Raw genomic sequence first — 14,278 nt, forward strand, 5'->3', positions numbered from 1 at the left:
ACTGACTAGTCGGCCCTTGAAGCAATGGCCAAATACTGGTACAAATTAATCACCCTCAGACAAATTGCCGAACTCCTAACATTTTGCTTATAACACTGGAAGTTTGAGACTGTGGGGCGTGTCTGGTTCTTGTTGGCTCCGTTCCATGTGATATCTTGTCTGAATCAGCCTGAGAAGAATTTCTCGAAGAGCTGCCTACGTGGAAGAAAATTGTGGAACACCGGTGATAAAAGGTAGCTAACAGAAGACGAGGAAGGGAGGGAAAGAACGAAGTGGAAGGAAAAAATTTATGAGCAAAAATATCAAAATTTCAAGAAAAATAAATTATTAGTATAATACTGTTTATTAGGATAAAAATAGAAGAATGATATAAGTCATAGATGTATAAGAAATACCGATAGAATTTATTGAAAGCTTATGATATGATATGATATAAGTAAAAGAGATTAACTAGTGAAAGCTTGCACAGGAAAGCTAGCGACACGAGAAGCTATGGAAACAGTGGATTAAGAAGCGTTGAGATTATAACTCTTTGTTGATGTTATTAACAGCTTCGACGAAGACAATGACTATGTTCTTGCGAACGAAGCAGTAGTTAATCCGATTTATCACTGACACGATACGTAATATCAGAAGGCTTCGAAAATCCTGAAAGTTTCTGTTTAAGATTTGATTGTCTAAGTTATGGATAAAACAAATTTTTCACGACATATCTCTTTTGGTTAACATGATAAAAAAAATACGTATAGATTAAGTCGAAAATGGCGTAAGTAAAGGAATTTGGTAGTTGGTGTCGAGTACACCGAAAATGGCCTCGAAGCTACGCGAGAAGGCGTTCCGAGTACCGTATATATATTTTGTGGGGGGTGTAACGAGATGTCGTAACTCGTGTCGCCTCCACAAACTTCAGACACTATTGTGAGGGCGGAAAATTTAAGGGTGAAGGTTAAACGAATGTGGCTGTTCCCGTTAGACGGCCAAGACGAAGAGTAGCGAGAAAGATATACGCATGGAAAATAAAAGTACGCGAACTTGGAGAGAATCGCAGTATGAATTAAAGGAATGCTGTAGTAGCATTTAAAATTTAAAATGCCGCATTAAAAAATTAAGGGGTTGGAACTTTCTTTTAACTACATATCTTCTTCATTCTTGTACATTATTCTAATAATTATATTACTCGTACTAAAGAGAATGAGTACACATGAAAACAGATATTTTGTAACGAAACAATGTTAGTGGGTGGTTGTATTGTTAATGGAACCACTTTAAAATATAGTCATACGAAAAAGGAAAAAGATGTTAGTAGCGAAAATATGAATATAGGCGAAGTTTCACGCGAGGAAACTGTATCATTACCAGCGTCAGAAGGAGCAATGGAGAGATGAGAAAGCAAAAACGAAAAAATCAATGTGGCATTGTTCGCCAGCGTAATGTGCTATGAAAAGAAGAAAGGAACTAGCAAAAGAATACAGGGCAAGAAGATACGAGGGATGGGGGGATAGCGATACAGAGAGGCAATGTTACGCGCGATTAACTTCCTCGAAGAGACAACCGTGCTATCAACGACCTCTACGAAACAATGTCAAGCCGATGAAAGGAGAAAATAGGAAACAACGCTATGGGAAGTTTTAATGCAGGAAAATTTTTCTAATTTACGATCGCCAAGTTATCGCGTTTACTCCACGCTTAACTCCATTTGCAATCGTTATTCGAGAAAATACATAAATCTCCAAGTGTAGTTTCTTAACGCTAGAACTACGAATGAATGTAGAATAGAACTTATAGCAAAGAAAATTAAAATGGAAGGTATATGATAAAGTACACAGTGTAAGGGATAATCTATAAAATTTCTGCGGAAAATTACGAAGTAATCATTTTAACCTCTCTGGTGATTCTAGTGTTAAACTAAAAAAAAAAGATCGTCCTCGGAACAAAACACAAATGAAACGAAGAAATTTTGCAAGAATACTGTCTAGCATTCGTCACATTCATCGCATTGTTCCTTACTAACTTTAAATATTTTGCTAACCCTGTGCTTATTCGACTAATGTCTACTCTAAATGGAAAAGGCACGGACCATTTACGTAAGAGGATTTACACACACACGATTATGGTCAACCTGGGCATTATGCTGTATTTTATTACATCTTATTCATAGATAAGTGCGCGAGACTTGCGCGAAACGAGATGTGTTACGCGATTTGCAAACGCAGTAGAAAATTTTGAATATTCTAGGTGGCGTTAGATATAAAAGGTCTTGCATTATTTCGGGGAACGGTCTTGTAATGTACCTCTGGGAATATTGTGTGCCATTTTCTTGAAAGACCACAAATATTGATAACGTGTATCATCCTTTTGGAATGAATACTACAAAACATGTCGGCTAGAAGAAATATATCGTGGCACGTTCATACCGCGATGAATATAAAGGGACGTTAACGTCGTTTGAAAAATCGAACGGTCGTAAATTCGCTTCTTCCTTCCTTCCATAGAAAGTGGCTCACAAAAGACGTACATTTTTCGACTAACATTCGTGTGTTACTACGAGAAATTACTAAAACGATTCACTCTCTCGCAAAGTTTCTCCGAAAAGAAGAAGAATAAAAGAGAAGCTACGGAGGAAGCGACTGATAAGCTCCAAGTCAAATGGATCCTACTTTATCATAGGTAATAGGTAGGGTCAGAGGTATTCGGAAGGTTTATCTACGTAGTACCAAGAGCTTATGATGTTACGCGATCCAATTTGATAGTATAAGTGACAGGACAGAGCATTTACTCGAGATCAAGTAAGCTCATGTAAGTGCATCCATACATGTATCTAGCTGATATTAACGCCCGATTAACGTAGTTGCCTTTAGCTGAAATGACGTTGGCCAACAAGAACCTGACACGTATAATGCATACACACCTTATTAAACCCACTGTGTGCATCGTCGAGCAATCGCTGGCTAACAAGATATACGCAAGGTTGATTATTAATAGATGTTGTGTACTGGTGTATGTATACTTCCTTAAAATCATTTTTTACTCTCAACATGCATATTATTATTTTGTCTCTGTACGAAAATAGAGTTGTAGGCTTAAGCGTGAACTTTCAGAATGAAATATTTCACCTGAAAATGAAGTTTTCAGTTTGATCTCTCGCTTCCAAGGTCGAATGTTTGTAAAGCTTACGTATAACAACGAAGCTTCCATATTGACCCTGAACTATTATCGAATTATTAAACTTGTCCGTCCGTCAGAGTAAAATTCAATTTGTTACTTTCCATTTTTATTTAACTTTCACCTGATCGATCACTGTCCAATTTGTATCTACTATAATTCTATTTGCCTTTCATGAATGATTGATGCGTTATTGAAATATAATGCTGATAATGGTATCAAATTACATGGAGTTCTTAAAGTACCATATCAGTAAATATTTTATTATACGAATATTTGATGTACTCCGCTTAGAAACTCTGGCAGCCTAGAATTTCATAGACCGTTGAAGTTCTTATCGAAGGACAAAAATATGAAACTGTGGAAGAAATGCAAAGTTCTTATCGAGGTTGAATCAAATTAAATTCAGCGGAAGGTTGTAGATTAGTTGTGCCTGTGTCTCTGTTATTGCTGACATTGTCTCTGTTTTAGGATGAGAAACGAGGAACACCGGCAAGCTCACAGAAGAGTGCGATGAAAAGCAATGATTATGATATCCTTGTTAAAAAAGATAAAATCACAAAGTGAGAGGAACTACGGTAGAAAAATATCTAGGTAATTCGAAATTATTGAAAACTTGCGTTCACCAACAATAATTTTCTTCACACTAAATAATTATTTATATGTACATTTAAATTGACTTTTAATCGATCGTATAATCTTTATAACAATTTTTTGCGGCTGATTCATTAGAATCTAAAATCATTGCATTTTGACGGACAGTACTAATTAACTCATTGCTATCTTTAAAGAATCGTTGCACTAATAAAGGTAGAGCTTTCGAATATTGCGAAATTGGTCGATACTGACCCTACCTGTTGCACCGTTTCACTTGCTCGCGATGCCCATTGTGGGTCTATCTGTGATTCATCACGTACGTATGTGTATATAGTATATAGCTGTGTTTCGAGTGCAAAGTGAAGATCGGTTAAGATTCAACAATTTGGATGCGTCCTTGAGTCTTTTCGACGAATTACAATTCGACCAGTTACAACGGATTGATAACTTGATTGATTGCTTGATTAAAAACTTATAGATCGTGATTTTAGAATGTATTGTTCTTCCTGACAGTACTTTTTTACAGTTCCGTTCAAAGAAGGATAATTTACAATATTTTGATGATCGCGCTCAATAGTAGTAGTAGAAAGTATTCATAAGAACATTGAATAACGATTAATTCTAGCTAGTAAACTATAAGCAATTTCACCTTTTCAAATTAACAAATTTTTAAAACGTATCAAGCAAATCCCATTGTCGAGAAACACGCGATTCTGAGAATTTCTCGAAACGAGTACCTTTTCTCCACGCAAAAACGGGACAGAGAAAAAGGAAAATACGTTCTCTTCATTTTTCTGACCGAACGAAGAAAAAGAAGAAGAGAAGAGATCTCTCGTAGAATTTCGCAAATGAATGCATCGAGTGCATACGATGCATTAAGTCCCAACCGCAACGAATGCACTGTAAGGTTGTGGAGCCGAGAGTGCTCTCGTTTGGAGTTTCCTCCTTTTATCGGAAACGAACGTGGTATCCGAGGGAAATGGGTTTTAGCCGAGTGCTACTATAAATTCCATTTGTCCCGGTGAAAACGGTAATATATCATGGCTTCGGTACCGTCTTATGGTAACTGCGCGTCTGGTTAACCATATGCGATTATGCGAAAGCTTTAAACAAGAATATCCCCGCCCAACTTTTGTCCTGGCAACTGCTAAACAATTATTCAAATGCCGTCACATACCGTTCTAACACTACTTCTCTTAAAATATTCTGTTGGAAACGGTACAAGAAACGTAACGATCGAATTCATTAGAAGGACAAATGTATATCGACGTTTACCATTTTGCTATGTTATTACAGCAAGTGCGCGTCTTCGACAATTTTTATCTAACGAGAGACTATTTCGGTTGCTCTTTATTTTTTCCAATTTCTAACCGACAAGAACGTATTCTGGCGTTGACACGTTTGATGTACGAGGGTAAAACGCTTGCTAGGGTGGTCGAAAAAAAATTGTTGCAACATATTCTTCGGACTCACGTTAGTTCCTGGAATTTATGAAAAAATGAATAATGGTGACCGAAAGTAGTTTCACAGCGGCGTAGGCGGGAATTGAAAACAGGGCATAAATTTCAGATACGTGCCCACCTATGGCGTCTCCTGTAAGACGGCGAGGATACAATATTTCACAGATCAGAATGGCCATTCTTGTGATTTACACCTTCTTAAGTGCACCGCTACATATTCCAGAGTATAATTTCTTCCTTTTTTAACGTTGCTTCGAAAACTTCTGGCGTTGTTCCTTCAAAACAACAATAACAAAACCACAGAAGAATTAAGCATAAAACGAAATAAAATAGTCATAAAATTAAACAACAATGTCTATTACTAAACCATCGTTACAAAATCAACATTTCAGATCAGTCTTTAGAGTAATCACAACAAAATCCTATCTCCATTAAGAACCGAGAGAAGCAATTTAATTTTCAGCTCGGCTTAAGACGTCCCTTTGAACAAATTCCAGTCGAACAAACAGCAACCACGGTCCATTCATTCCTCCGATAACGTTCATATCACGGTTCACTCCTTGCATCTGAATCGCGTAGAATTCCAATTTGTCCGAAGGAGTCGACGATCGATCGATCGAGCGTATAACGAGCAAACTATCGAACAAATTCCACTCCGGCTCGTGTTTGTCGACGTTTTAAAAATCTTGAAGCATTGATCGGAAGCTGGTCGCTTAAAAAACGACGACGCTTTAATCTCATCCTACCCGAAGTGAGTGCTCGCTGAAAACAACCTGCGAGAGAGTATTCGATCCTTTCGTTCTGTGGTGTGGCAAGCTAAGAAGAAGTACAGGAATCTTTATCGATTTTGCGCAGTCCCACGGGAAATCGACTAGCGTTTGAGTGATTCGTACAAGGCAATGTATAAAAGAGAGGAAGCGATCATGCAGTGGAAGGTTTCCGTAACGCGAGTTTCGCGCCACTGCACGAAAGGGTTTGTCGAGTCGAAGACACAATTTTCCATTATATACTGGAGCACGGTAACCAACCACCCCTTATCATTGCCGCGCGTATTCCACAACGGCAACGGACAGCTGCTTTCTGCAGAGTAATGGAAAACAAACAAGGGAAATATCGCGCGTATACAGCCCGGCCATTATTCCCTCACGTTGTTTCTTTCGACTCTCTACCTCTGTTTTACGTCTCTCTTTCACCATCTACGTCTCTTTGTCTGTTTTTCTCCACGTCCCCGATCGAACGGTTTAAAGTTGATTTTATGCGAAATACCCTGGCCATATCGTAAATTTCGGCAGGCGGTTCAGCGGGCAAACGAACAGCAGTCGTGTGCTCCAGTGCATCGTTCTCTTCAGATAGCAGGATTTTTATTATCCGTTGCTTTCATTCTCTTTCTTTTTTGCGCAGTCGAATCATAAAGGGGAATCAGATAAACGCCAACGTGCGATCGCTGTTTGTAATATCCGGTGAACGTTCGCACCAGAACTCTGATTTGTGACCATCGTTTCAAATTTTCGGAAAGACGACTCCGTTTTAAAGGAGGGAAGGAATCGAGAAAGGGTTGTATCGATTGTACGACCATTTTCTCTGCACACGCAAATATGCGACGCGTGTGTTCCACTGATAATAATGCCATTTATATGAGACACTATAATATTTTACCAAATGTCCTAATGGACAAATTGTAAAATGACTTATTTAAAAATAAAAAAAAAAAATTTATATGAGGTGTATATGTTATCTGTGATAATGTAGTATAGCTGCTGGTTGTAGATGTCGCTGTTGGGGTACTGCTGTATTTTCTTCCTATTTAAGAATCGTGGAAGAAAAATCGGACTTCGGTCGCCGGGATTCGAAACCCGGGTTCCGAACGTTCGTAACCTAAGGCGCTAACCACTGCGCTGCCGTCGTCCGTTACTAGTTAGTGTCGAGTGGCGCCACATATCAATTGTGGAAGCGTATAGGAAATCAGTGTACGTAATTAATTAATTAATTAGAATGATCGCAATTAAACGCGATCAAGCCACGTTTAAACTGTGCTGTTAATTACGATAAAATGTATTACTTATTCTTGAATAAATGCATTAAATGTAAAAGTAGGCTCTTGTTATTACTCTTTTACGCGCTAATGGTAGAATTTATCCAGGGGGATAAGATATTCACGTTGGCGAAGATAGTTTTGAAGTTCGACCTGTCGAACGATATACATGTAAAACAGATATCTATCTGGAAGATAGTTATGGCCTTTGAAACGCTCTGGGAGAAATTTCTGCTCGTAAAGCGTACGAGTTCATCTCGCCGCAACGATAGCGATCGGCGAATGCGTTCCGAAATTTCGATAGTTGGGGAGACCGCGAGAGATCGCGATCGCTATACGACAAAGACAATCACCGTTACGAAACAGTAATGAACACGCGTTTAATGTACCATCGAAAGTTGTTAACTCTCGTCGTCGATCCATTGTTTGAGAATACTGACCAGCATAGCAAATATACACGACTTTATCGATGAAACAAGTTGTTAGCGTTTAACACGCTCTTCGATAAACAGCACTTTTTCCATCGGTCTTTTATGAAACGGTGAAAACCGAAAGTGTTTATCCGTAGCTCGTTTTGCCAGCGTTATTCACGCGGCCGAACGTTTTAACGGTGATTAATTAAGCATGCATTTACTAACTGGTCCCTCGCCGATTATAGAAAGAACCGCGCTAATATTATGAAACGCTTTTTAATGGAGCTAGCGGGAGTAGCCGGCACACCGACCGACGCGAATAATGTTTGGTTATTACACATGGGGTAGTAATTATGTGAAAAGTGTTTCAACGTGGCAGAAATCCAGCAATAAAGAACTAATTTCCAGCTTAACCTACTTTGACTCAGCCAACTGTCAATTACGACGTGTTGTAATAAACCTTCGGTCACAATCGCAATCGGCTTTTCGGTCGCCTACAATTCCTTTCGCACGTTTCTCCTATAATCGTCCTTTTACTTCGACTTTCCGCGAAATATCGTACGATTGTCGTGAAAAGTAAAGAAATCGTTCTTTCGCTTTAGGCTGCTCGTAACACCTCGAATTTATTGTTGCGAAAAAGAGTTACGCTTAATGCAGACAACGTTTAAATATTTTGCTGTTACTGTTTGTATGTTGCATGGAAAAAACTATGACGAGCAAATTGTTTTCAATATTCGACGCGAATATCATCGATGTCAAATAACAAATAAATATGGTGAAATTCACTCTATGGCAAATTACTTACGGATACTTGCACGTGCTCGCTTTAAATAGAATGTCAAAGAGACCGATGTCTGGTTGAAATCTCGTTGAACCTCGAGCACGTAGAATGCACTGCACGGACAATTCAATCAAACCTTGTGTATACATGACAGTATCTACTTGAGCATACCATCCTATATAACAACGTCTGATAACTACGGTACATGGCGCACTTGAGTATTCACGATTTCATAAACATCGACATAAAAACTTCACGTAACAGCTTTCTCGGAAAACAAGTATTATGCTAATTTTGTTCAACGTCATTAATTTACATTTTCTGTGTTCCTTATTTTGTCGAGCTTTATTGGTCAACAATGAAAGAATACGTTTATAAAATTCTTTGTTTAGAGCTCAGTTTACAACATTCTTTTTGGTAAAAATATCACGAGACATTAATATTCACGCGCTGCCACGTTCGCGCGATTACGGGGTCAGCTTGTACATACACGCGTGGGGTAATCAAGCGCAAATGCATGGAACAACCTGGTAGTTCTAGTTCAGAAAGAGGATGGTAGGGTGTACGAACGTGAATTGTGCGCAGACGATACGCGCGCTCGCTCGGCAAACGCTCAGAGAAAAATTTTTTATAATGGATGTTATGTTCCATCCGCCTGTGTAAACGGCGAAAACCATTCTATCCTCCGGAGAGCGCTTAACATGTCTCGTACGCACAGGTGAGAACCATCAAGTCCCGCACGTTCGTTTATTCGTCGGTTGTGTACGCGTCTCCTTGGGATAAGAATTTCAACAACGACGGCCCTTATATTTATACGCAACGAAATTCTCCAGCCTGTGGAATAAGTACACCGAATAAATTTTCCAACCCCTTTGCGACCGTTCCTATGCAATACAGCCTGTCTCGGAATCAAATTAATATAAGAGAACAAGGAAACGCCGTCCGCGGGAAACAGATCCGGGAGATAAGTTGTGGAAACGTAACATCGCCAACGCTAATTTATATGATCGCGTTTAATGACCCTTTCATCGACGCTCCCACATCTCTGCTGTGTCTCGAGCAAATTTACCGATGCGGTTAGAAACAAGGGAAATAAAAGTTTATCCTTTTATCTCACAATTTTCCACTGTTATGTTTTCTTATAGAAAGGAGAAATGATAAAATTTATTTTATTTTTAATTTAGGAAATATAAGAAATCTACCTTCACAGATCTTTCAATTGAATCTAATTTTCATATGTATTCCATCGGAACATTAAATGGAAATTACTTGAAAGAAAATAGTGGCGATAATGGCAAAGAAATTAGTAATCGGAAAGAAAGCGTGAAAGAATCAATTCCGACTAATTAAATCTCAACGATCCATAAATTCCGGGCCGTCATTAGCAATGGGAGACGATCGAAATCGAGTGGATCCGGAGACGACGAAGGGGATGAGCGAGACGTGGCCAGCATTGCAATGCGGAGAACGCGAGCGAGTCGTACGATTTGCAGTCCTTGCACGGTGCATCGTTGCGTCGAGCCGCGTCACGTCGTCGATCGGCCACGACGACACGCCGCACGATGGAGAACCGTTGGACGGAAGCAATTAGCAATTAAAATCGGGGGCTCGGCGATTGATCGGTCTAGCATGATACCATGCTGCCCCACGGGCCAATCGACTCTTGGATTATAATTACGGGCGCTAATTGCGTGGCACCTGTCCCCGTTCATTCCTTCCTCTCCTCTTCTACCGATGAGCAGCCGTGTGATTAGTACTCGACAGGGCGGCTTAAAATATTCCAAGAATTTCATTTCCGTCACCGGCATTTTCGTTCCGCTATTCGGTGATTAACTGACCTATAATGAAACTTAAGAATATCGAAGGCAAGTAGAGAAAGAAAAGTAAAGAAAGCCAGCGATACAACAATGTTCCAAGTAGCAACATGATAGTTCTAATGAAACCGTATAACCAACTGCAAAAGATCGAACGCGCATACGATTGAACGTGGAACACATGCTTTCTGCAGGCTGCTTTAATTAAACGATTCGAGCAAAGCGATTTCTTTAATATGTTCGAGGATGTCGTTTGAACCAAGAGATTCGATGGTTGGGATGAAAGCGAATTCTGTTCTCTTGATTCGTCTGGTGCGTTTCGATGCTCCAGGTGTACGATGGACATGCGGCAAATGAAAAGAGCCCTGGCATCATGGAATTCTAATAAACGTTCGACCGCGATAGCCAACTCGGAAAACGAAATTCCAGGGGGAACGGCTGAATTCGTGCCGCGACCATGAACGCGTAACGAATACATGCGCCACTATCTCTCCCTGTTTGTTCTCCCTTTTGCTCTCTTTCTCACCCTATCTCGGAGCCAATATTCTCGCGCAGAAATGATAAAGCTCACACCGCCATGAAATATCGGTACACGAAAATATATATTTTGTAACCGAACTCACGTCGTTTTGAGCGAAGGTCGGCGTAATTGGCCCATCACTGGCTTCCCATTTGTCGGCGATGCGGATCGTCTCCGCCGTTTTCTGCTGCACCGATTTTGACTCGTCGAGCAGCGTCAGCTCGTAAAACTCCTGGATATCTGCAACAGTCCGCAAAGCGTCATGTCAAATTAATGGGTCCTCTTTATTGACGTTTACGATAGCGTCCTTTGATTTCAAGCCCTAAATACATTTATACAATATATATGTATCGCCTCTTATAGTGAAATTTGACATTCGATGGTTTAATGTATTACGTATGTTCCATGCATATATACACTATAAATACAGTGTATTGATTTAACATTCAATATAGTAAGATAGATGTATTCTAGTATATTAGACACAAACGTGGATTCTCAAGAAAATGTTAAGGAAAGAAAGTAAATATAATGTATTCAAGTAAATTATTCACTAAATAATCAGGATGTAAACATTCATAATATTCTCATATTAGTTTTCCTTCGTCCGTATTCAACCCACGTTCGTTAAGCTAATATTTTATCCGAAAACGTAGTCGCATAATTTCCAACAGAACTCCAAGAGCTTCATGACCCTAATCAATTTTCCTTGAGGTTGCACGTCGTTCGAGGACGACACCGAAAATATAATACCGACGACGAGTTTACGCGGATCTTTTGTAGCCGGAGTGCGATCGTATTTCCTTAGTACTATATTTAGCCATTATGATCTCTTGGGTAGACTGTTGATAGACAAGACATAAATCAAATAACAATAATTTCATTAATTAATTTATCCCAGGGAATATATTATGAATAGGAGGATAAAAGGAAGTCAGTTGATTAGCCAGACGTGGAATATTACAACGAATAATGGAAATGTTATAAAAAGAATTTTGAAGAGACAAGAGAGAAAAAAAGTTCAATTTTATTAATTTTGAAACAACTGTTTAAACAAATCATTTGATACTGTAGAGGGAAACAATGATCAATGTTGAATGTCTCGTAGCAACAAGAAACAAGTAAGAAACTGTGATTTAGTTTCATTAACTCTCACTGTCCATATTGTTGGGTTAAAATTATTCTACGGATAGTATGTTTATTTAGGTTGTTCAACTGTATATTGTCAGTAGTTAAACTTAATTATGGTTAGTTTGGTATTATATCTGATAATATTGGTGTATAACGTAATGACATAACTCTGAAATTAACTCCTGAAATTACTCACGAGAGACCAACTAACAAGTGACACTCCTGAGGCCGATACTTCAAGGTAAGTACTTGCCAAGTGTCGATTTATTAATCCTTTGAGCACGCTTCGAATTCATTTTAAGGATCTTGAATAACATTTAACTTCAGGAAATTCAACTGTAACTTCGTAATTTTGTACAGAAATATTTGTCACATCTTATGTAACCTTTTAAATAATCTCTTATGAATTAGTCGGCTCAGGAAATTATTTGGACGTCAAAGGAAAATTAATAGGAATAATACCTTGAAAAATAGTAGCAGAAAATAGTTGGAAGACATTTTCCTCAACATTTTCTTAGGCAAAAAAGTTTAAACTGAACTCGCGACCACACGTTGCTACGTGTTAAACATCAAAGGTATCGCTTGTTGTTTGCCGCGAAAAATTCTATGACTTTAATTAACGTCTCGACTTTTTGTCGTTGCGAACAGCAGCCGTCCTTAAAATGCTACCTAGATCCTCTAATTTTTCGTTTTAATTCACATTTAATGGCATTTTCTCCACGCTCTCCAAATCCTACCGACGAAAGAGCGTGTCGTTGTCATTATTTATGCAACCAACTGGAATCTTTCTCCTCGGCTTCTCAGGGAAAACAGCTTGTAACTGGCTACGGAGTTGAGTACTCGAGAAACTATATTTCGAAGTCGTTCTCGAGAGCTTTTTTCAGAAGGGTAAAACGTAAAATGTCATTGGACGTGATCTCAGGCGAATAGTAGCTCGTTCTCCCACCGTATGCTTTCATATTTTCTTTATAATTATTGTGAAAATCTTTGTGGTTTGAATCTAAAAAATTTAGAGTATGATTAGTATCTTGAATATTTTCCTTCGTTTTTCGCGAAAAACTCTCATATCGTTCAAGGTAATCAGTATTTACTCGCTCACATTTCTGTCATTGTTTCAGCTAAATAGTGGCACACGAAACAGAAGCTTGAACATGTTCCATGTAAGCCATCGAATACATAGAAAACAGTATTTCCTGGGTGTTATACGAACGTCATATTCTATTTTTTTATTCGAATCCATTCATCCAGTTTCAAAAGTTCGTCGAATGCAAGAGCGGAACATATTATATTTTCCGCTCAGGTATACAAATACATGTGTATGTATGTGACGTATATGTATGTGTATATGTATATATGGCTCGATTTCTCAAAAGTCGATATAAACTACGATTTCATTTCATGTCGACTGCGTTAGTGTTATTGCGTTATACATTTTCCAATAGCTTCCTGATTCCATCAGCATACAAACATGCATCAATCCGATCTGCTCGTATCGCTTTTTTTCTTCCTTCTTTCCCTGTTCATGGCACGGGTTCGAAAAAGGATCGTGGGATGTCTAAGTACTGCCAGGACATTTTCCATGCGAAACGCAAGAAATATCGAAAACTTATTTCAATCTCTTGTGCTCGTTTCCTTTTCAAACGGGCTCCGCAGTCAGGTATTTGGGACGGTATGTAAAACGCACATAGAATTCTCGTCGAAACTAATACCGCGCCTGGGAACAACCGCCATGTCAAGATTTATGCGCGACTTCATTCCTTTACCGGTACGATTTCAGGAAAAGAAACATTTACGGAAATTGAAATGCATTATGTAACTGCAACACAACAATGAGCCGATCAGGCAACGAAAGTTTGTCCACGATATGGATACTTTATGTGTGACGGAATTTCGATACGCTCGATATACATGTGTTTACGATAACCTCAACCTTTTGGAATCGCATAGAAGATATCTCGAAACCATGCGGGTCTCTTTCAATACGAATAAATCGTAACAGTTTTACTTGTGAATTCTATACGTATTTCAAAGTGGAAAGATACCTGTTTAACATACGTTTCATGAAAATTTCATAACATGATTTCATCATGATTGCAATGATTTCTATATTCGCGTGTTTACATAGGTTTCGATATCGAAACATACAATGCGGCGAATGAAAACCAATGCGAACAATGTTACGAAGTACATATTTACAGCATCGAATATTTAAATGTTTATACTGACATAATTAGATATTTCAACGGCACGTAACATAATCGTGATGAACAGCCAATATTAATGTTGAATATTCATTCGATCAATTGATGGAAGTATGTCCGGTGTACGCGCTCGTTGTATGAATATTTTCTTGTCAATCGATGTTTCT

At 38.7% G+C, this 14,278-nt stretch overlaps 1 protein-coding gene across 17 annotated transcripts in view; it reads right to left on the minus strand.

The window, feature by feature from the left end:
- LOC122573521 (disks large 1 tumor suppressor protein) overlaps positions 1-14,278 on the minus strand; it is a 533,282-nt gene that overhangs the window by 244,908 nt on the left and 274,096 nt on the right. For all 17 annotated transcript variants that reach the window (XM_043739984.1, XM_043739982.1, XM_043739987.1 and 14 more), the window contains one exon: positions 10,883-11,019. In XM_043739984.1, the coding sequence (XP_043595919.1) occupies positions 10,883-11,019 (137 nt within the window). The remainder of the gene's footprint in view (positions 1-10,882; positions 11,020-14,278) is intronic.

This window comes from Bombus pyrosoma, linkage group LG12 (assembly GCF_014825855.1).
Source record: "Bombus pyrosoma isolate SC7728 linkage group LG12, ASM1482585v1, whole genome shotgun sequence".
In the NCBI taxonomy this organism is placed as follows: Eukaryota; Metazoa; Arthropoda; class Insecta; order Hymenoptera; family Apidae; genus Bombus; species Bombus pyrosoma.